We start from the raw sequence: 22,066 nt of genomic DNA, 5'->3' as shown, positions 1-22,066 counted from the left end.
TAATTCTTTTTGGCCTCAGACACTTCCTAGCTGTGTGACCCTGGGCACCTTCCCTTACCACTCTTCTACCTTAGAACCAATATGTAATATTGATTCTAAGACCAAAGTTTAGGCTTAAAAAAAAATTTCTTGATACCTTTTGTTTCAACATAACACATATCTTCCCCACAGATGAACAAATGGGCATCTCCTCCTGCCCCTTCAAGTATATTCTTGAAAATGTATTTAAACAAAAACAAACTAAGAATCTGATTGGGACCCACAGAATGTGTCTTCCATTGTTGAGTTGGAATTTCTTAGCATTTACTTGCTGCCTTTTCTAGAGGCTGTGTGATATGGTAGAGAACTCCAGCTTGGGAATCAGGAAGACCTAGTTTCAGTTCCTGCCTCTGACACATCGGTTGTGTACCCCCGAACAAGTCCCAGCACCCCCAAGCAACCCTCAAAGATTACAATGTACAATCACTGGTCTGCATTGACAGAAATTTCTTTGCCAGAAAATCAGATGTCACCCTAACCCTGAGAGCCAAATCAGATCTTTTTGATATTTAGTCTCTCCTGCTCTGCCTCTCCAGAATTCCCCAAACAGTGCCCCTGTGATCTGGAAAATACACATATGATTTTTTTTTTTACTTTCCATAGTTGAGGAGAATTCTGATTTTTTTCTTTTAGAAGATGTTTATAAAACTTTATGATACATTTTGGGTTAACCAGTGGAATTGCGTGTCAGCTACAGGAGGGAGGGGAGGGGAGGGGAAGGGAGGGAAATACCACGAATCTTGTAACCATGGGAAAATATCCTAAATTAATTAATTAAATAAAAATTTCCCCAAAAAAAGGAAGAAAAAAATTTTTTAATTAATTTTGTGTTAAGTATGCATTTCTGAGCTTCTAAATTTTTTCTGTGTCATCTGTTGGCCTTCTTGTGTTGTCTGTAGCTTCCACAAAACTCCCCCAAGATTCCTATTCAATTTCTTGTCCTAACACTATATTGGAACCACGATGAAGAAACTCACCACAATGACTGTATTGAGCATCTGCTTTGTGTTTCATACTGGGCTGGGGGGTTGATTGTTTCAACCAGATCTCTGATTTCATAATCAGAGATATGGGGAACTTCCAGCATGGAAAACCCTCTCCTAGTGCAGATCGGCACCTGCCCTAAAGGTTAGATGGCTTTGCCCAGTTATATAGCCAGGAAAAGGCAGAGGTGGGATTTGAACCCAGCTCAGTTGGTCAGTAAACATGTGCCAGGCACTGTACTAAGTGCCAGAGATTCAGAGAAAGACAACAACAGTCCTTGCTCTCAGGGAGCTCACATTCTTATGGGAGAGAAGGATTAAGAAAGATCTTGTAAATTTGGAGAGTCCTTTCTGTTGAACGATGAAGTCAGAAGCCAGGAAGGAAGTGGAGGCACCTATCACAGAAAGCCTTCTCCAGGCATTTAGCCCCGAAAGGGAAGAATGATACAGGACAACTTCTCAGATCAAGGGACGGCTTTTTGAGGATGAGGAAGACATTGACAGGTTTGGAGGCAGCAGAGAAGCAGCCAGGAGACAGGGAGAAATTGATGATCAGCTCTCTGTGTGTGTGTGTGTGTGTGTGCTCTTGTCACACTGCCTCTCACTTGTCTTAGAAACGGGAATAAAATTGCGCGTGGGCTATGGGAGACGTGGTGGGAGGGGGGGAGGGAAGAAAAGAAAATGATCTTTGTTTCCAATGAACAATGTTTGGAAATGACCAAATAAAAATAAAAAAAAAGAAACGGGAATAAATCCCTCAACAAGATTATACTCTGGGATTCAAACGAGATACAATTTATTCACAAGTAAGTGAATACAAAGTTTTCTTTGCTATAAAAGGAGGCTCACTGGGTGGACCCACTGGAGGTACTATTTGTGAGAGGCAGAAGAGGAGGTGGGATGTTAAATTAGCAAAGGACATTGTATTTTAATAAAAATCTAAGATTTTGAAGTTTGTTTTTCTTCCCTCTCTCCCAAAAGTTTAACTTTCTTCCATATTTTTTCCCTTTATATATTTTTTGTTTTGTTTTTTGTTTGTTTTGTTTTTGAATTCTTTTAATTACCGACTCATACACCCCCATAACTCAACAATGCATCCTTAGCTGAACTGGATGGTTTTTTAACACCCACTTCAGGAGGGGATTGTACCAGTGCTGGCCCTTCCCTTGGAGAGGAGGGTTCTCACTAAGCCCTGTGCTCTTTGCTTTCCTGACAGAGACATCATCACCCTGGTCTCCAAGGTCATTCCCATCTATGCCTGCTCCCATCTCTTTGATGGCTTTGCTGTGAGTATGACATAGAATCCTCCTGAACTTTGTGTGTGTCTGTGCGTGTGTGTGCACGTGTGTGCGCGCACGCGTGTGTGTGTGTGTGTGTGTGTGCGTTATCCTCTTCCTGATTGCATCAAGTTGAGGAGAAGGGTTAGGAGAAACCACCATGCAGGTTTTCATTCTGGTTAAACCAACAGATGATCTGAATGCAATATTGTGTCTTGAGAAATTTAGGCTTAGAGAATCATACGTCTAGGCTTGGAAGGCACCTCAGAGGCCATCTTGTCCAAGTTGGGTGGTTTGCCCAATAGACTACAGATGATAGAAATATAAGTCTAGAATTAGAAGGGACCCCAGAAGCCATTGGGGCCAAGTTAAGTGGCTTGCCCAGTAGGCCATAGATCACAGAATCCAGGAACCTCAGAGGCCATCTTGTCCAAGTTGGGCAGTTTGCCCAACAGACTAAAGAGCATAGGATTATAAGTCTAGAATTAGAAGGGACCCCAGAAGCCATTGGGGCCAAGTTAAGTAGCTTGCCCAGTAGATCATAACTCACAGAATCCAGGAACCTCAGAGGCCATCTTGTCCAAGTTGGGCAGTTTGTGAACAGACTAAAGAGCATAGGATTATAAGTCTAGAATTAGAAGGGACCCCAGAAGCCATTGGGGCCAACCACTTCATCTTATAGTTGGGGAAACAAGCCCAATGAAATAGGTTAAGTGACTTGCTTAGGGTCACATGATTAGTAAGCATCAGAAGCATGATGTAAACAGATCTTAATGAGTCTGAGATTGGCTCCTTATCCATTAAACCCCCCCTGTTTTTCACATATTTATAGAAAACAATATTTAAAAGTATCCTTCTGCCCCATTCATAAAATGCCCCTTTTCAGCTGTTTGGCTGCTTTCCCTTCCCTTCCTCCTAACTCTGAGGCTGGATCATTTTTAAGGTCTTGCCAATGCTAATGAGCTATGACTCCTTTTTTCCCCCCTCCCAATGAAGGAATTACCATCTTGTTGCCTATCAATACCAGATACATAATTTATAGTATTTGAGTATTGCCTGGGGCACTGAGAGGGTAACTGATTTGCCCAGGGTCACACAGCCAGTATGGGTCAGGGGGCAGGATTTGAACTTGGGTCATGCTGACTCTAAAGCTAGTTCTCTGAGCTATGATTGCTCTCTATGATTCTCATTCTCTGATTAAAAGTAACACAGGCAGCATGGTAGAGTGGATAGGGAGTTGGTCTCAAAGCCAGGAAGACTTGGGCTCCAGGCCCACCTCTGATCCATCTTGTCTGTGTGATGATAGGCAAGCTATTTGACCTCTTGGGGGCTTTGCCGCTCTCTAAGATGGAAAGTGGCAGAAAAGGTGGCCATTGGTGGGGGATTTTCCTCCTGTGAGAATCCCCCTTCTCAATAAATGACAGGGCCAGTCCCTATCCCAGAACATGCCAATCACAAATAGTATTTGCTAAAATAATGTTCTGCCCAACAGTGTACATGCGGTGGGATTTTAAGAGGATCAGGAAATCAGAAGATTGGGGCCATCTTGAATGCTATTGGCTATTATGTCATTGGTCTCCCCATTGGAATCTCGCTGATGTTTGCGGCTGACCTGGGGGTGATAGGTAAGTGAAAACTTCCTGAGCCTCAGAACCATCATGATGTGTGAGTAATAAAATATCAGCAAAGGGATGATGGCAACTCAAGGACAATAGTTGGGGGGAAAGTGAATTATCCAAAGAATTTTGCCAAGAGCTAGCATTTATTTGCAGAGCACTTTACAAATTCTGTCCTCACAACAACCCTGAGAGGAAGGTTATTCATTTTTTTATAGATGAGGAAACGGAGTCAAACAGAATTAAGTGACTTGCTCAGGGTCACCCAGCTCATACATGCCTGTGACTGGATCTGAACTCAAGTCTTCCTGTCTCCAAGACCAAGGCTTTGTCTACCAAACCATCTAGCTATCTCTAGATGAGATGGTTATAAATAACATCTTCACAGAGATGAGGGACTTTAGGTGTGGAATACTGCCATAATGCTTTGAGATAGATAATATAAGTATTTCCCAGGGCACCTAAGTAGTCCTATAGCACACAGAGTGCTGGGTTTTAAGTCAAGAAGACCCGAGTTAAAATGTGGCCTCAGACACTTACTAGCTGTGTGACCTTGGACAAGTCACTTCTGTTTGGCTCATTTTGCTCAGTTGTAAAATATGGATAATAATAGCACTTACATCCCAGGGTTATTGTGAGAATCAAATGAGATAATTCTTGTAAAGTGCTTAGCGCACTGCCTGGCAGAGTAGGTACATAATAAGTGTGCGTTCTTCTTACTTTTGTTATTATTATTACCTTCCTCATTTCAACATTTTACAAAAACTGAGGCTTAGTGAAATGAAGTGACCCATCTTCAAATTACCCAGCCTAAGTGTTGGAGGCAAGATTCAAACCCTGAACTCCTGATGCCAAGCCCTCTGCTCTTTTCTTCCCTCCTAATACATCCTTCCACATTGGGTCTATTATGGAAACAATTTCCTCCAGCTTTTGAATTTCAGCTCTAGAAATTTCCAAATTTTTATCTGATTATATGCATTTTGAGGGCTTCTAAAGGAAACTAAGAGAGCATTGTCAGCTTCCATCAGGAACAAGAAAAAATTCTTGTTTGCCTGGAGAATTGTGAGATTGTCGCCAGCATTATAATGAAGTCAGTTCATTCAAGGGGATCAGGTACTCTACTGGGCCCTCCGAAGACTTGGACAAAAAACCCAAAACCTTCCCTGCCCTCAAGCTGCTTACAGTCTACTCAAGGGAAAGGAATAGGGAAGGAGAAACATAATATTCACAGACAAGTAAATACAAACCACAAAAAATACAAGAAAATTCTCAATATCAGACCAGTGGCTACTGCTGGGGCAAATTGGTTTGCTGTTGTTGTTGTTTCTTTCATTTTTATTTATGCCTTTGGTTTTTATATCACATTCACTTTTATTTCTGAAAAAAAAAAAAACTGTACCCTCCTCCCTGGTAGTGAACCTTCCCTTCTAACAAAAAATATTTTTAAAAAAATGAAATGTCAGGGCAGTGTGACTAGAGTCAGGTTTGGAGATGGGAGGTCTTGGGTTCAAATATGGCTTTAGACACATTCTAGCTGTGGGACCCTGGGCAAGTCACTTAATCAATCCTCATTGCCTAACCATTACTGCCCTTTTACCTTGGAACCAAAACTTAGCATCAATTCTAAGCTAGAAGGTAAGGGTTTAAATTTTTTTTTAAAGAGTGAAATGTCCTAACAATTAGAGATATCCAGGAGTCAAATAAGCTATCTTGGGTGGTAGTGAGCTCCCTGTTACTGGAAGTACTAGTTGGTTTCTTATAGAAAAGATTCTTATATGAGAGGAGACTGTGTGATAGGAAGAACAATGAATTAAGGGTCAAGGTATCTGAGTACAGATTCCATTTCTGCTGGTTATTGCCTTGGCAACTTTGCTAATTTTTGCTGAATCTCACTGGGCCTCGATTTCCTCATCTGTAAAATAAGAAAGTTTGGTTATATGATCTCTGAGGTCCCTTCTAGCTCTCATTGCTTCTTAGCAGCCTCCCTATACTAGCTAGCTGCCCCCCTAATTCTGTGACTAATGGTATTGGTCTCCATTTTGAAATGGCAATGGACAGCTTGAGTTAGTCAGTCAACAAATATTTATTAAACACCTACTATGTGCCAAGCACTGTACTAAATGCTTGAGGATACAAAGAAAGACAAAACAGTCCCTGATCTCAAAGATCTCCCAGCTGATGTGGAAAATAATCAAGAGTGGGTACAGGGAGACTTTGAGAACATTCCTGGGATTGGGTGGGAGTTGGCCCAGAGCTAATTAAAAATATTGGGAGAAACATCCCTGGATGGCTTCTTTTCCTAAAATAATAGCTCTGGAGAGCACAGACTTGTCACAGATAAGGCTGTATGAGGGTGGTGAGGATGATAAAGAGGGCACAATTCCATTTCCGAGCAAATGAGCTGATAGAGACGTAGCTTGTGTTTATTCATTAGTACTCAGTTACACCCCAGAACCCAGGAAAGAACATTTGATATCCAGAATCAACTTCCAGTCCACTTGGGCCCGTTCTCTCCTGTAGATGTTCTCAGCTTCAATAATATTTTCACGAAAGCCTATGAGTTGTTCAAATAGCGAAGGAGCCAACCCAAAGGAAGGTCAGATCACAGAATGTCAAGGCAGGGGCAGGATGAGGCAGGGCAGGACTCAAGAATTATAGACGGGAAGGGACCCTAGTCCAACCCCCAACATTTTACACATGAGCGAACTAAGATCCAGAGAGGCGAAAGGAGGCGGTCTGGAGGCCGTATTTCAATTTAGAGGCTCCTGATTTCTCAGGGGTCCCAGGAAGGTAGAAGCTGCAGAATGGGCTCCCTCAGGAGGTCTTCAAGCAAGGGGCTGGATCCCCACTAGCCAGATTCTAATTTGGGTCTGGTTTGGACTAGGTGACTTTAGAGGTCCCTTCCAACCCTGAGAATCTCTGACAAGATGTAGCTGAGGACCAGATAGTGAAGAGCCTTGAATGCCAGACTAAATAGCCTTTACATTTGGTAAGCCATGAGAATGTCTCTAGGTTTTATAGACAAGGCAACGACATAGGACGATTGCTTGGCAAAGGAGTGAAAGGTGGACTGGACTCTTTTTCTGTATTGTATTGCATCAAAAAAGATTTCATCCTGGTTATATACAGAAAAGAGTAAGGCTAAAACCTCCAAAATATTTCAACTGGAAATGCTTCGTGTTGCCAAGATCTCACCTTAACATAGAAACATCCAGCAGCTTACCATTCTGACATTAAAAAATATCTCATTTGATCCTCACAACCACCCTGGAAGGTCAGTGCTTTGAGAGGGGGTGAGGTAGATAGATAGATGGATAGATAAAGAGAGAGATAGGGAGAAAGAGAGAGAAATCTACGCAGAGAGAGGTAGATAGATAGATAGATAGATAGATAGATAGATAGATAGATAGATAGATAGATAGATAGATAGACAGACAGATAGATGGATAGATAGATAGATAGATAGATAGATAGATAGATAGATAGATAGATAGATAGATAGATAGATAGATAGATAGACAGACAGACAGACGGACAGATAGATAGATAGATAGATAGATAGATAGATAGATAGATAGATAGATCGGAAGATGGATGGATGGATAGATAGATAGATTGGAAGATGGATGGATGGATGGATAGATAGATAGATAGATAGATAGATAGATAGATAGATAGATAGATGGATGGATGGATAGATAGATGGATGGATGGATAGATAAAGAGAGAGATAGGGAGAAAGAGAGAGAAATCTACGCAGAGAGAGGTAGATAGAGATAGATAGATAGATAGATAGATAGATAGATAGATAGATAGATAGATAGATAGATAGATAGATAGGGAGAGAGAAAAGGGGGAGAGGGAGAGAGAGTGTGAGAGGGAGGGAGGAAGGTGGATAGATAAAGAGAGATATAGGGAGAAGGAGAAGGTATATAGAGAAATAGAGAAAGTTATATATATAGAGAGAGAGAGACTAAGACAGAGAGACAGAGAGAGAGGAGAGAAGAGAGGGAGAGAGAGAGACAGAGAGAAGAGAGGGAGAGAGACAGAGAGAGACAGAGACAGAGAGAGACAGAGGAGGGAGGGATAGAGGGAAGGAGAGAGAGAGGAACAGAGGAGAGGGAGAGAGACAGACAGAGAGGGAGAGGGAGAGAGAGACAGAGATGAAGACAGAGACAGAGAGGGCTTAGAGAGAGGAAGAGGGAGAGAGAGAGAGAAGAGAGGAGAGGGGGAGAGGGAGGGAAGAAGGTAGATAAAGAGAGATACAGGGAGAAGGAAAGAAAGAAAGGTAGAGCGGGGTACATAGGTAAAGAGAGAGAGATGGGGGAGAGAGGGAGAGAGATAGAGAAAGAGTGATATAGGGAGAGAGATACAGGGAGAGGGAGAGAGAGAAAGGTAGAGATAGATAAAAAGAGAAATATAGGGTGAGAGAGAGGGAGAGAGAGAGAGAAATACAGGGAGAGGGAGAGAGAGAAAGGTATAGAGATGGGGAAGAGAGAATTAGAAAAAGAGATTTAGGGAGACTGAGAGAGGTAGAGAAAGAGGGATATAGGGAAAGAAAGAAAGGGAGATAGAGATAGGGAGAGAGAGATATGGAGAAAGAAAGAAAGTGTTAGAGGGAGAGGGAGAAAGTAGAGAGAGAAAGGTAGATAAGAGAGAGAAAGAGAACTATAGGGAGGAGAGAGAGAGAGATAAATATAGGAAAAGAGAGAAAGAGGAACCTAAAAAGAGATGGGGGAGAGAGGTAGCTAGAGAAAGAGAAAGAGAGGGGTAGATAGAAATAGGGAGGTAGACAGATGCACATATATACATGTGTAGTCCTGCATATATGCATGGTTGCTTTATGTATATATAGTATACATTTGCACACATGGTTACTGTCCTCTGTACTCAGAGAAGCCAGAATGACGTCACTATGCCAGGGTCAGTATACGCTGTGTCTAACTATGGCTGAACAGACCAACATGACATTGGAAGGCTCCACCCCAGACCAGGCACGAATAGGCTGCATCAACGTCAGGGATGGAGATTTCTCTCGATTTCCGGCTGCACTCCTGCGTGGCTCGTGGAGCACACCCAGCCCCTTCTTTAGCGGGTCACGCCGTGCTGGCGGTCCATCCTGTGCCGCTGTCTCCCCCGTCTCACAATCGACACCGAAGTTCTTCCAAGAGACCCTGAGCATGTGCTGGCATCGCTTCTTGTGGCCTCTGCATGAGAGCTTGCCTTGTATGATTTCCCCGTAAAGGAGCCTTTTAAGCAAACGAACGTTCGCTGTTCGGACAGTGTGGCCGGCCCATCTGAGGAGTGTGGCCTGCAGGTACGTGAATGCCCGGCAGGTCAACTCGAGAAAGGACTGCCGCAGTACCTGCCAGGCGATTTTCCGAACCTTCTGAGACAATTCGAGCCAAAGTGATTGCATTTCTTGACACGGCCCTGGTAGAGATTGTCCAGGCTTCACCGGCGCACACAATGAGGTCAGCCCTAGGTCTGAAGGTCTGAGGACCTTCGTGTGTCCATACACAAACATATACATATAGGCGTGTGTGTGTGTGTATGAATATGTTGTCTGAGTGTGCGTGTGTGTAGTCACGTGTTCTTAACTCGAAGGTGGAGGTGTTGTGGCTCTCCATTGTAGAGAGGAAATCAAAGTTGAGCGAGTGCAAGTGGGGCGCCCAGCTAAAGAGGGTCTAAAGGATGCAGAGCCAGCTCTTCCTCTGAGCCAGCACGCTACCCGTAGGTAGATCAGCAAAGACTTTCAAGGTGATTTGCTTCTGCCTCTCCCATTTTCTAGATCAGGAAGGTGTGGTCTAAAAGGATACGGTGATTGACCAGCCTCTGCTTTGACCCTTAGATAAGACCACAGCCTGGACTTCTGCTCTGGGGCTCCTGAGATGCTATTATTGTCTCTATTTGAGAGACATGACTTGCCCAGGCTCATAGAATTAGTAAATGCTTAAGGTGAGACTTGCACAGATCTCCCCAACTCCAGTCTAGCAACCCCATCCCCTGGTTTCTATTTGTAAACTTAAGAAATTTGTAGAAAGTGTCATTTATCCATATAGCCTATTTCTTCCTAAAATCCTAAAGATCAACCAGCAAGCATTTATTAAGTGCCTGCCACACTTTAGGGACTGCTAGATAGCGCAATGGATGGAGTCAGGAAGACCCGAGTTCAAATGTGGTCTCGGACACTCCTAGTTGTGTGATCCTGGACAAGTCACTTCACTCTGCTTGCCTCAGTTTCTTTCTTTGTCAAATGAGCTGGAAAAGGACATGGCCAACCACTCCAGTATCTCTGCCTAGGAAACCCCAAATTCTCTTTGCCTTTGTTTCCTCCTCTGTCAAATGAACTGGAAAAGGAAATGGCCAATCACTCCAGTATCTCTGCCTAGAAAACCCCAAATTCTCTTTGCCTCAGTTTCCTCCTCTGTCTAGTGAACTGGAAAAGGAAATGGCCAACCACTCCAGTATCTCTGCCTAGGAAATCCCAAATTCTCTTTGCCTCAGTTTCCTCCTCTGTCAAGTGAACTGGAAAAGGAAATGGCCAACCACTCCAGTATCTCTGCCTAGAAAACCCCAGATTCTCTTTGCCTCAGTTTCCTCCTCTGTCAAGTGAACTGGAAAAGGAAATGGCCAACCACTCCAGTATCTCTGCCTAGGAAACCCCAAATTCTCTTTGCCTTTGTTTCCTCCTCTGTCAAATGAATTGGAAAAGGAAATGGCCAACCACTCCAGTATCTCTGCCTAGAAAACCCCAGATTCTCTTTGCCTCAGTTTCCTCTTCTATCAAATGAGCTGGAGAAGAAAATGGAGAACTGTTCCATGATCTTTGCCCAGAAACCCCCAAATGAGTCTGACATAGAGTCAATCAGACCCAACTGGAAATGTTTATGGTTATAAACATTCTAGAAATGGCCTTAGATGACAAGAGGCTTCAGAGGTAAAGGATGGGGATAATCACACAGCTCTGAGGGACTCCACAATTTGGGACTGATTTAAGAAGCCAGAGCCTGAGATTGGATGTCGTTCTGGAAGAAGTCCCACTAGCCAGTTGTGGCTCCTCTTACTTGGGCATCAGGCCATCACTTGATCTCTTCTCCCCTTGTTATGAAAATAGAGCAGTAGCCAGTTCTCCTTGTTGGAATAGTTTAGCCTGAGAAACATTGTTCTTCCCTGGCCCGGCACCTTCTTTCGTCTGCTGTCAGTAGCCTTTGGCAGACAGCATGGCCCGCAAGGCCAAAAATGTCTCTGTGTTTGCTGAAACTGGAGAGTGTCCCAGCCCCAGGCCTGGGTCCTTCTTGGCTTCCCCTAAGGTAAGCAGGAGTGATGTCCCACCCAATAACTAAGCACTCCTTTGGGGTGTCTTCTCTCTCATACTTTTTACCTCCTATTTTGTGTTATAATTGATAAAGAGGATGAAGGCAATGATAGTTGGCATTTATAAATATTCTCATTTGATCCCTGCAGCAACTCTGTTAGATATGTGTTATTGTCCCCATTTCACAAATGAGGAAAACAAGTAGACAGAGGTAAAGTGACTTGCCCAGGGTCACACAGCTAATAGATATCTGAGACTGAACTTGAACTCAGGCTTTCCTGACTCCCAGCCCAGCATTCTGTCCACTAAGCCATCCCTCTTTCTTGTTGGTCCATGTCTTGTATCCCTTACTAAACTATAGTGAATGAGTGAAGAGTTTACTACATGCCAGTCTAGATGCTAGGGATCAAAAAATGAGACAGTCCTTGCCTTCAAGGAGATTCTATTCTTCATCACCACTGGCAACAAATGCTGATCTACTGCTGCCAACTGTCTGGTGGAGGACCCTTTCCACCCCAGGCTATCAGTCCTGCTTTTATTTATTTGTTTGTTTATTTATTTAGTTGTTTTTTTTTAACCCTCACCTTCTGTCTTGGAATCAATATTGTGTATTGGTTCCAAGGCAGAAGAGTGGTAAGGGCTAGGCAATGGGGGTCAAGTGACTTGCCCAGGGTCACACAGCTAGGAAGTATCTGAGGCCAGATTTGAACCTAGGACCTCCCATCTCTAGGTCTGGCTCTCAATCCACTGAACTACCCAGCTGCCCCCCAGTCCTGCTTTTAGCTCAGCCCTCACAGCCGCCATCCTAGAAAGGAAGTCCTCGAGAGAGAGAGAGAGAGAGAGAGAGAGGGCTACCCATCCCACCCACTGCCACCCACACAGCAGGTAGGCCAGCCTAGCTAAGGCAGCAGGGTACCCCAGGGGAGAGACAGGACACAGCATAGACTAGGAGAGCCAATCCACCACCACCCCCTTGACCACTATCTCTCCGCAGCCGGATGGAAACAGCTGAGGACAGAACCCAAGAGTCTTGGGAATGGATCTGCTTCTAGCCCAGTGTCTACAGCCATCATCCCAGGAAACAGTCCCTGTAGATAGGCAGCCCAGTCACTGCTCCTAAAGTCCCAGAAAAGAAAATTCTCATCACCAAAGCCCTTGGCTTTGTCATCAGAAATGAATAAAATCCATTGGTGGAAATGACATTTAAAAAGAGGCACCAGGGCAGCTATGTGGCTCAGTAGAGAGTGACTAGAAGTCCTGGGTTCAAAACTGACCTCAAGACACTTCCCAGCTGTGTGACCCTGGGCAAGTCACTTAACCCCCACAGCCTAGCCCTTACTGCTCTTCTATCTTGGAACCAAAATGTAGTATCAAAAGTAAAGAGTTTCAAAACAAACCAAAAAAAGAGGCATCTTCTTTGTTCTTGCCCCTAAAGGACTCTGGGACTTTTTCTGGTTTGCAACTGAAATCCTCCGTGGTGGTTCTCCCCCATTAGAACATGGATTCCTAGAGGGCAGGGATGCCTTCCTTTCTTATAAGAGTCCCAGGCTGAGCACAGGGCTTTGCCTCTAGAGGGCATTTAATAAGTGCATTATTCATGTGTTCATTCCTTCAGAAAGGGGACAACAACATAAATGGGCAATGGGTAAAGGTCTGGAAGGTCACAAAGAGATGATCTTTCAGTGGTTAGTTGTCATGGCCTTTCCAGAAGGAACAAATAGTGTTGATTTAATTATTGTCCTTGAGGAAGAGGTGGGAAGTGGGAAGAATGAGGCAAGGACAAGGCTGCGTCCAGACGATTAGACGTCACTAGATGATGCTCCAGATCTCAGTGGATTAACTTCCCCAGAAAAAATGGGGTTTAGTTTCTGGGCGTCCATTCCAGAAGAGGTGGCTTCTTCCTTGTAGGGAGGATCAGGGCCCCAGTGAGAGGGCAGAAGGCAAGGTACACCCCCCTCCCTTGGAGTAAGGTTGAACTTGACCTCTGGAAGACATGCCTTAGACACTTTGCCTCTATGGAACCCCAGGCACATTGATGAGGCTTTTTAAGCCTCAGTTTCCTCATTTGTAAGATGAAGAGAATTAAAACGTCTACTTCCCAGGGTTGTTGCAAAGATCCGTTGAAATACCATTGATGAAGCCTTTCCCAACCTTCAAGTCTTTCATAAATGTTAGCTATGGGTGTAGGTCAACAGCTAAATACAATAAGCTCCCAAAGGGGAAGGATTCTTCTCAGCCTGGTGCCAGGCTTTACTGGCCACTGACGAAGGTAAACTGAATCGTTGACTTGAACCCTCCTAGTAGATTTAGAGCTGGAAATGACCTTTGAGGCATTTTAGTCCAACTTCTCCAGGGGTGGAAATCAAGACCAGAGACTCTAAATGACTTGCCCAAGTTCATAGTTATCCTAAGTAGCAGAGTCAGGATTTGAACCCATTTCTCTTAACTCAAAATCTGGTGCTCTCCACACTGCACCATGATCCCTCACCCACTAACTTGTTCCTCAAGTAGGTAGCCACCCGCCATTATTCCTAGGACCATTGAACCAAGAGGTGAGCAGGTTTTGCATCACGAGAGGTACTTTTGCTCATTGCTAATGTTCCCTTCTAGGTCTCTGGTCAGGCATAATCATCTGTTCCATCTTGCAAGCCGCCTGCTTTCTGGGCTTCATCTTACGCCTGAACTGGGAAAAAGCCAGTGAAGAGGTAAAGCTGCTCATGCTTCCTTCCCACAAGCGCTTCCCGTGGAGAATGTCAACAGGGCTGCGTTCCTCTGTCTCGCCCCTCTTCTGGAAGGCCCCTCGGGGACTGTTCCAGTGTTCATTGGCATGGAGGCTGCGGTGGAAAGCCAGATGGACAGCTTAGGGCCCGTCCCTCCTTTGCCCATCCACTGACCAGAAAAACACAGGCTGGGCGTCCATCCACCAGCTGGGGACGGCGGCAGCGGGAAAAGGAGAGTCTTAAGAAGGAGTCAGATTAGAGTTTGGATTTGGGAGGAGGCCCGGCAACTGATCCGCCATTATAGATTGGGAGGCCATTGAACTGTCTGCCAGGGGAGGCAGTGGGATGATTTGCTCAGAGATAGAAAGAGAGGGCGGTCAGCCCTCTGGTATCGGGGCCCGGACTCGATCACTGCCTCAAACCTGCAAAGCTTTGGGCCTCCCTGGGGAAATCACTGACCACCCAGAAGCTAAGGGAAGGCAACTTGGGGGATGGCCTTTCCCTGAGTCCAGGGAAAATCTTCCAGGGAAGTTCATGCTGAGAAGGCTCAGAGATCCGTTTTGACTTTCCTTTTTCAGGCTCGAGTACGGGCTAAGTTAAAGGGAAAAGTGACCAAGGTGAGGAGCCACCAAGATCGGGTCATCTATCAGGGCCCAATTCCATCAGGTATGACTCACCGTCCCTCCCTGCTGAACTGGCCTGGCCAGACCCCGTTGTTTGTGGAACTCCTCTAGCTCTGCTGCAGCGGACTGCCCACCAAGGGGCTGTAACTATTGGTCATGGCAAGGGGTGGGAGGGAAATGAGGAAGTTTCTTACTGTTGTCTTATCGATCCGTCGCGTCAGATTCTTCATAGCCCCTTTTGGGGTTTTCTTGGCAGAGATATTTAAGTGGTTTGTCATTTCCTTCTCTAGCTCATTTTACAAATGAGGAAAGTGAGGCCAACAGCATTTAGGGTTTTCTTAGCAGAGATATTGGAGGGGTTTGCCATTTTCTTCTCCAACTGATTTTACATATGAAGAACTGAGGCAAAAGGGATTAAATGATTTGCCCAGGGTCACCCAGCTGATTAGGATTTGAACTCAGGTCCTCCTCAGTAGTCTATTCTCACCTAGCTGCTCCTGTACTCTATTCACACCTCTAACCACTGAAGCTTCTCAAGTGTTGGATCTTCTTGCCCTCTAGTAGCTTCTGTTCTACTAAGGGGAAAGGACAGTTTCTCTCTCTCTCTCTCTCTCTCTCTCTCTCTCTCTCTCTCTCTCTCTCTCTCTCTCTCTCTCTCTATTTCTCTCTCTCTCTTTCATTCTCTTTCTCCCTCTCTCTCTCTCCCCATATATATGTATGCTATGTTTATAAATATTTATTTATATATCTATACATTTATGTCTATTTTATTATTATATATTATATAATAATATGCTATATTATATAATATATAACTATATATAAATTTATAATACATTATATTAATATAAACCATTACTATAATATTAATATTTTGTATTTTACATACTATATTCATTAATATATCACATTATATTAATACATATAATGTGATATATATTATTTAATGTATATTATATATAATTTATATGTCTATATATTCCTATCTATTTTATTATAATATATACATTATATTAATATATACTATGACTAACTATATTAATATTTTGTATTTTACATAATATGTTCATTAATATATCATATATATGAATATATAATGTGATATATTATTTAATGTATATTATATATTATTTATACATCTATATATTTATATCCATTTTATTATTATATCTATTTATAATACATTATATTAATATATACTATGACTGATTATATTAATATTTTATATTTTACATAATATGTTAATTAATATATCGTATATATGAATATATATAATGTGATATATTATTTAATGTATATTATATATTATTTATACATCTATATATTTATATCTATTTTATTATTATATCTATTTATAATACATTATATTAATATATACTATGACTGACTATATTAATATTTTGTATTTTACATAATCTGTTCATTAATATATCATATTATATTAATACATATAATGTGATATATTATTTAATGTATATTATATATCATTTATATATCTATATATTTATATCTATACATCTACAAATAAACATATAGATATATAAATAAATATGTATAGATATAGCAGACACAAATAAATATTTATAATTAAGTACAAATATAAGGGACAACACCTGCCCTTCCTGAGCACCTCGAGGGAGCAGGACTCTTCAGAATGCAGTCTCTGTATCTGCCATCAGGTGGCACACCAAACTAAAGATGCTTCAGATCTCCTCTTTCCCACACGTGTACAAATGTGGATTGCCTCATTTACTAGTCACTGCTTATTGGTTGTGTGTCCCTGAGTGAGTCATTTAATCTCTGTCTGCCTCATTTTCCCTGTCATCTGTAAAATGGGGAGAATAATAGCACCTGCTTCCCAAAGTCGTTGCGAAGATCCAATGAAATCATGTCTGTAAACTGTAAAGCAATATCTGGCCATCATTCTGTTATCATCGTCATCGTCATTATTGCTATTACCGAGTTCAGTTACAAACAGACTTCTTGGGATTCGCTCCGTTTCCGTTCTTACAACACTTAGGTTCCATCTTGTGTCATTTAATTGAGGATGAAAGGTTGGAGGATTGTTAATAATTTACACGTTTATCAAAATAGTGGAGCCCCGAATGGCAGTAGAAATGCAGAAGAAAACGGGATGGGTCACTTGTTCACTTGGGTATTTGGGGTTTGGCTCTATACAAAAATGAATAATATGGAAATAGGTCTTGAGCGATAACACACGTACAACCCAGTGGAATTGCTTGTCCAGTCTGGGGAGGGAGACAACATGAATCATGTAACCTTGGGAAAAAGTTTAAAAATCCAATTTTTAAAATGGCTGAAGCCCCATTGCATGAAGATTCTTAGCGCCTTCCCAACACTACGTGACTCAAAGGACTTTACACTCACTCTGTAGATAGCTGGGGTTGAAAGTCAAAGACAGATTAGAAAAACTCGCAAACGGTTGGAAACGTTCATTTGAGGGAGATCCAAAAGTTGGGTTTTTTTGTCTTTTTGGAATGGTGTCTGTTTATATGTCATTTGATTAGGTCCCACCCACTCTGCTCACCTCATTTCTTGGCTGATGGACTGGAGCTCTTGGGTACCACAGAAGTGGAATTAGATGCCTCCCTTTTTGCTTTTCAAAGGGAAAGCCACAAAGAGGGAAATCGGGGGCCATCATTATCATGAGTTTGTGCCCTGAGTGCAGTCTCTTGCCTTCCTCTGGCCATACGTACACCAGGACCCCTCTTTCCCTGGATGGTCTGCTCCTAGCCACATGCTTCATAACCCCCTCTCCCCACTTGGAAGAGACAGTGTGGTGTAATGGGAAGAGGGCTGAACTTGTCATGGAGCCTGGATTTGAATTTTAGCTCAGCTCCTTACTCCCTGGGTGACCTTGAACATATCATTAAACCTCTCTGGGACTCAGTTTCCTCATCTGTAAAAGGAGTTGGACTGAGTGGCCTTGAAGATCCTTTCTAGGTCTCGGATGCCTTTTGCAGTGTGGAAGAGAGATTCTTGCAGCCTAGTCACACTAACCACATTCTTTGTCTTGTAGTGGACTCAGAACACCAGGCTGGTGTTTTACTGGGAGATGCAGGCGATGCTGTCCACAAGGAGGAGAGCCAGGCAGAACAGCCAGAGGAGCCCCTTTCTAGGCCCCCTTCCAAAAACAATGCCCAATCTCTGAAAGACTTGGCCCTCCGGAGGGGGCTGGCGCTCCTGGCTGCCATTTTAATCTTGGTGGCTGGTATTTTGGTGAGGCTCTATACAGGAACATAATACACCCATGTCAAAGGACTGATGGAAAATCATTTCCACTCCATATTAAGACCAGTGAAGGATTCAGTGTTAAATCTCCTTCCCTGTTCCCCCAAAGAAGGTAGTAATCAGCCACCAGCCAAGGACAGGCTTCGTGGTGCAGTGGAAAGAACATAGGACCTGGAGTCAGAGGACCTGAATTCAAATCCCTAGCTCAGCCACTCCCTGCTCCACACGGGACATTGAACAACTTGCGTAATGTCTCTCGGGAGACCTCTTGGCCTCAGTTTCCTCATCTGTAAAATGAAGAGGCTGGCCTCCAAGGTCCCTTCCAGTTCTCAATCTGACTCTGCTGTGCCTGTAGATTTCCTTTGAGAATCGGCAGGGCAAGGACCTCCTGCCTGCCTGCTGAAAAGGAGCCAAGCTGGACCCAGGGTCTTGTCCCTTCCTTTTCTCTGAAAGGCTCCTACAAGGGTTAACTCATCCGTCGATGACTCGGAGAAGAACTTTGGTTACCAGCTATGTATTACGCTCTGCTAATGTTGTAGCTCATCATTCGGGTTTTTCTTTTTTAGAAAGCAAAGACCCTGCATTGGGAAGGGCTCGTGGAAATGTTAAAAGTCCATTTTCAAACCCTTCTCTCTCAATAAATTGGTTTTCTCCCTTCGCATTATCGCCGAGTTGTTTGTCCTCAGTAGCTGTGAGGTGGGCTCTGTGAGTAGAGGCACAGTGGGGCAGAAGGGGAAAAACAAACCGGGGGAGCCAGGGAGCGGTTGGTTTCAGGAGAGAAGAACAGTGGCCGGAGGTGAGTTTTGAGCCGGCTTCTGCTAGTGGGAGCCAGACCTGGATCAAGAGGAGAAACATGGCAGAGACCCAAAGACAAGATGGGGAAGGCCAGGTCAGTGTGGTGGGAATGGGAACAGTGAGCTTCCTTGGGAGCAGAAGCCTTAAAAGTGGGAATAGGGGGCAACTGGGTAGCTCAGTGGATTGAGAGCCAGGCCTAGAGATGGGAGGTCCTGGGTTCAAATCAGGCCAAGTTCAAATCTGGGCAAGTCACTTGACCCCCATTGCCTAGCCCTGACCACTCTTCTGCCTTGGAGCCAATACACAGTATTGACTCCAAGACGGAAGGTGAGGGTTTAAAAAAAACAACAAAAAGTGGTAATAATGAGAAATTTGGCAGAGGAGACAAAAGGATTGCAGGAGGAAGAGGGGCTTGAAGGCTGAGCAGTAGCTACACAACCAGAGGAGGGTTACGTTACAGGAAAACCGTGTGCCCAGTGGATTGCTTGTTGGCTCTGGGAGGGGGAGGGAAAGAAAATGAATCATGTAAACGTAGAAAAATATGTAAAATAAAATTTTAAATGAAAAAAAAATTGCAGTAGGATCTCGCCCAAAGAATAGAGATTCGAAACTCAGTTGTGTCCAGAGGTAGGAGAGTAGTTCTTGAGAGAAGAGATTTAAGGTAGTGAAATGGCCAAAGAGCTGATAGAGTCATCTCAGGGATGATGGAGTGGATCAGAGTTTGCGTATTTATGGAGGGTCTGAGGGCTTATCACCTCCCATTCCAGGGAAATCTCCATCTTTTCCCAGAAGATCCAACCCCTGGGCATCTGGGGCATTCCAAGCAGAAAACCTGGGACCACGGGTATGGAGGAGGGTACAAATCCAGGTGGAGGTGTGTTTTGGAGTCTGATACAGTATAAGTGAACTTAAGGGCACTACAAAGGGAATAAGGGGCATGTGCAGGTTTGGAAGGTTCCCCTGGACCGCCAGAGCCTTTAGTGCACGTGTCCCGTGTCCCACCTGCCATCATTTGTCAGCTTAGGAGATTCCCTCCTAGAATGCCCTTATCTAGATGGGAAACAGAGGAAGAGTACAGAACAGGACAAGGATAATGCGGAAGAGTACATCACCACTAGAGGTGATTAGTGATGCCCAGAAGCACCGAGCAATATTGATAGTTTATGACAGTATAAAACTAAGGTCAATAAAGAACAGTACAAGACCATTACGAGTGATTAATAATACAGAGCAATTCAATGATTAATAATATGGATTTTGCAGTTTGTGCTTAACTGGTGAAAAGGACAAGATTTCAGAACACGAGGGTCCTGCTTCTATCACTGTCCACCTCCCGCATCATTCCCTTAAAAACCCAGGAATCTGGAAGCCTGGGAGTAAAGGGTGAAGGTTTCTTCTCAGGCAGAGGTGGGACGTGGCTCTGGCCCTAGTGGAGCCTGTGAAAAGATCAGTGGGCTTGATCTGGAGGGTGGAGAATGCTCACAGGCTGGATGATGGCGGGTGTTGCCATCTGAAATCAAATTGAGTGTATACAAGAAGAAACAAAATTCATGAGAGCATTTAGAAGACATCAACCAAATATCAAGAGGGGAATTATTATTAGCAAAGGGAGGGGGTCTAAAATGGAGGGCAGCCAAGAGCCCCAAGGGGGTCCTGACCCCCCCAGCCTATTTCCTCCAGCCTTGAGAATCTTCTTGTGCCTCACCGATGATGGATTGCAAATGACGTGATCTGTTAACATAAAAACAATACTCTTCTCCAAGGAAGGTGCAAGTCCTTCCTTGTCCTGTGGTTAAAATATTAAGAGCTCAACGTTATAAAAAAAATACAACTGCTTGTAGTGCACTGGCCAGCATTCTCTCCAAATGTGTAATATTTTTACCAGTCCATATTACATTTAAAGATCACAAGAACTTAAAAAATCATCTATGCCAGATGGGTCGAACATGAATGCAGTCAAAATCAAATTAATATGTGAGAGAAAAAAATGAACAAAATACATTATTGGGTTTTTAAAAAATATTAAGAGCCCTACACGTTGGGAGGACCACCTTGGCTAGGGAATCATGCTATATTGTGATATCTCTGAGGCTTCAGATGAGGAGTGGGACAGGAACAAAACTCATAGTTCTATGGATCAGAGAGTGTGAGCATTCAGGGTGAGGATGGGCGGGTGGGGAGGGAACATGGAGCATTCAAGGACTTCACAAGGGGGAAAATATATACCAGGGAACATTGGAAAGGTCACCAGTGATATAGGCTCAATCCACAAAGAAAAAGAAGACCTGAACCAGTGGATGTCCCTGAAGAAAATTCAATGAAGGCTCCAGGAAGTGTGGACATGGCAGAGTCCGGTCTGCTACAGGAAAGATGTAGAATTTGAGACCGAGTGAGGAGAAAGGCTATGGAAAGATGAGCACAGGGGGTTGACTTCTGAGTGTCAGTTTCAGAGGTACCATTCCATGGTTTTCCTCTCTCCAAATCCCAACAGCTCTTCTAGGGAGTCCAGAAGGGTTGAGTCTCTGGCAGTTGCCTGACTCATAGTGGAATGTCACAAGATGATATGGATCCTAGTTTATGCCCGCAAAGTGATCTTGACCCTATGGATTAGAACTGCCCCTCCCTGTTTGCTTAACCTGGCCTTTGCTAGGGAGACTGTGTCTCCAATTGTGCAAGCCACGTATAGGTCAGCAATCTCTCTTAGAAATAAGGGGCATGTGCAGGTTTGGAAGGTTCCCCTGGACCACCAGAGCCTTTAGTGCACGTGTCCCGTGTCCCACCTGCCATCATTTGTCAGCTTAGGAGATTCCCTCCTAGAATGCCCTTATCTAGATGGGAAACAGAGGAAGCGTACAGAACAGGACAAGGATAATGTGGAAGAGTACATCACTTGACAGTTAGGAAAATGGGAAAGAGGAATTTCCTAGAAAATAGGAAAAGAGGAAGAGGAATCTTTCCCATGTAGGGACTATGTGAATGAGAAAAAGTATAACATTAAAGGGAAAATTGTATTGTACATTATACATTTTGATACAAGAGTTCTAAAAATGGACCCTCCAGAATTAGCTCTATGTTTGCTTCTGTACCATTCGGGGCCTTGCAGGGGCTGTCTGAGAGGGTAGCTTTTACAATGCCCAGATATCCTCCAGAAACTCCAAGTGCCTGCTTGTTTGTCTCACTCCATGCTTCCAGGGAGGCAGGAAGCAGCTGTACATTGTCTGTTTCCCAGGCATAGCCAACAGGAGGACAGATTAAAAAATGTTGCTGCCCTCTGTGCCACTCAGAAATATGGGTGCCCAGGATAGACAGAGTCCAGAGGAAGAAAAGAATGAAAAGAAAATGGGAAATTTTCATATTGTATGACTTAACTAGGCACAGAGTAAATGGTTTTGGCAACAGATGGTAGTCAGACCGAATCTTAATAATATAATAATAAATAAATA

General features: G+C 43.6%; 1 protein-coding gene across 1 annotated transcript in view; it reads left to right on the top strand.

Annotated features, from left to right (window-relative positions):
- LOC100020292 (multidrug and toxin extrusion protein 1) overlaps positions 1–18,489 on the top strand; it is a 64,456-nt gene extending 45,967 nt beyond the window's left edge. Inside the window, 5 exon segments of the mRNA XM_007485796.2 lie at positions 2,239–2,308; positions 3,792–3,924; positions 13,844–13,938; positions 14,532–14,619; positions 17,617–18,489. Of these exon segments, the coding sequence (XP_007485858.1) occupies positions 2,239–2,308; positions 3,792–3,924; positions 13,844–13,938; positions 14,532–14,619; positions 17,617–17,840 (610 nt within the window). The 3' untranslated portion in view covers positions 17,841–18,489.
- The last annotated feature ends 3,577 nt before the right edge of the window (positions 18,490–22,066 follow it).

The sequence above is a fragment of the Monodelphis domestica genome, chromosome 2 (assembly GCF_027887165.1).
Source record: "Monodelphis domestica isolate mMonDom1 chromosome 2, mMonDom1.pri, whole genome shotgun sequence".
NCBI lineage: Eukaryota > Metazoa > Chordata > Mammalia > Didelphimorphia > Didelphidae > Monodelphis > Monodelphis domestica.
This window is presented reverse-complemented; position numbering and strand designations above follow the sequence as displayed.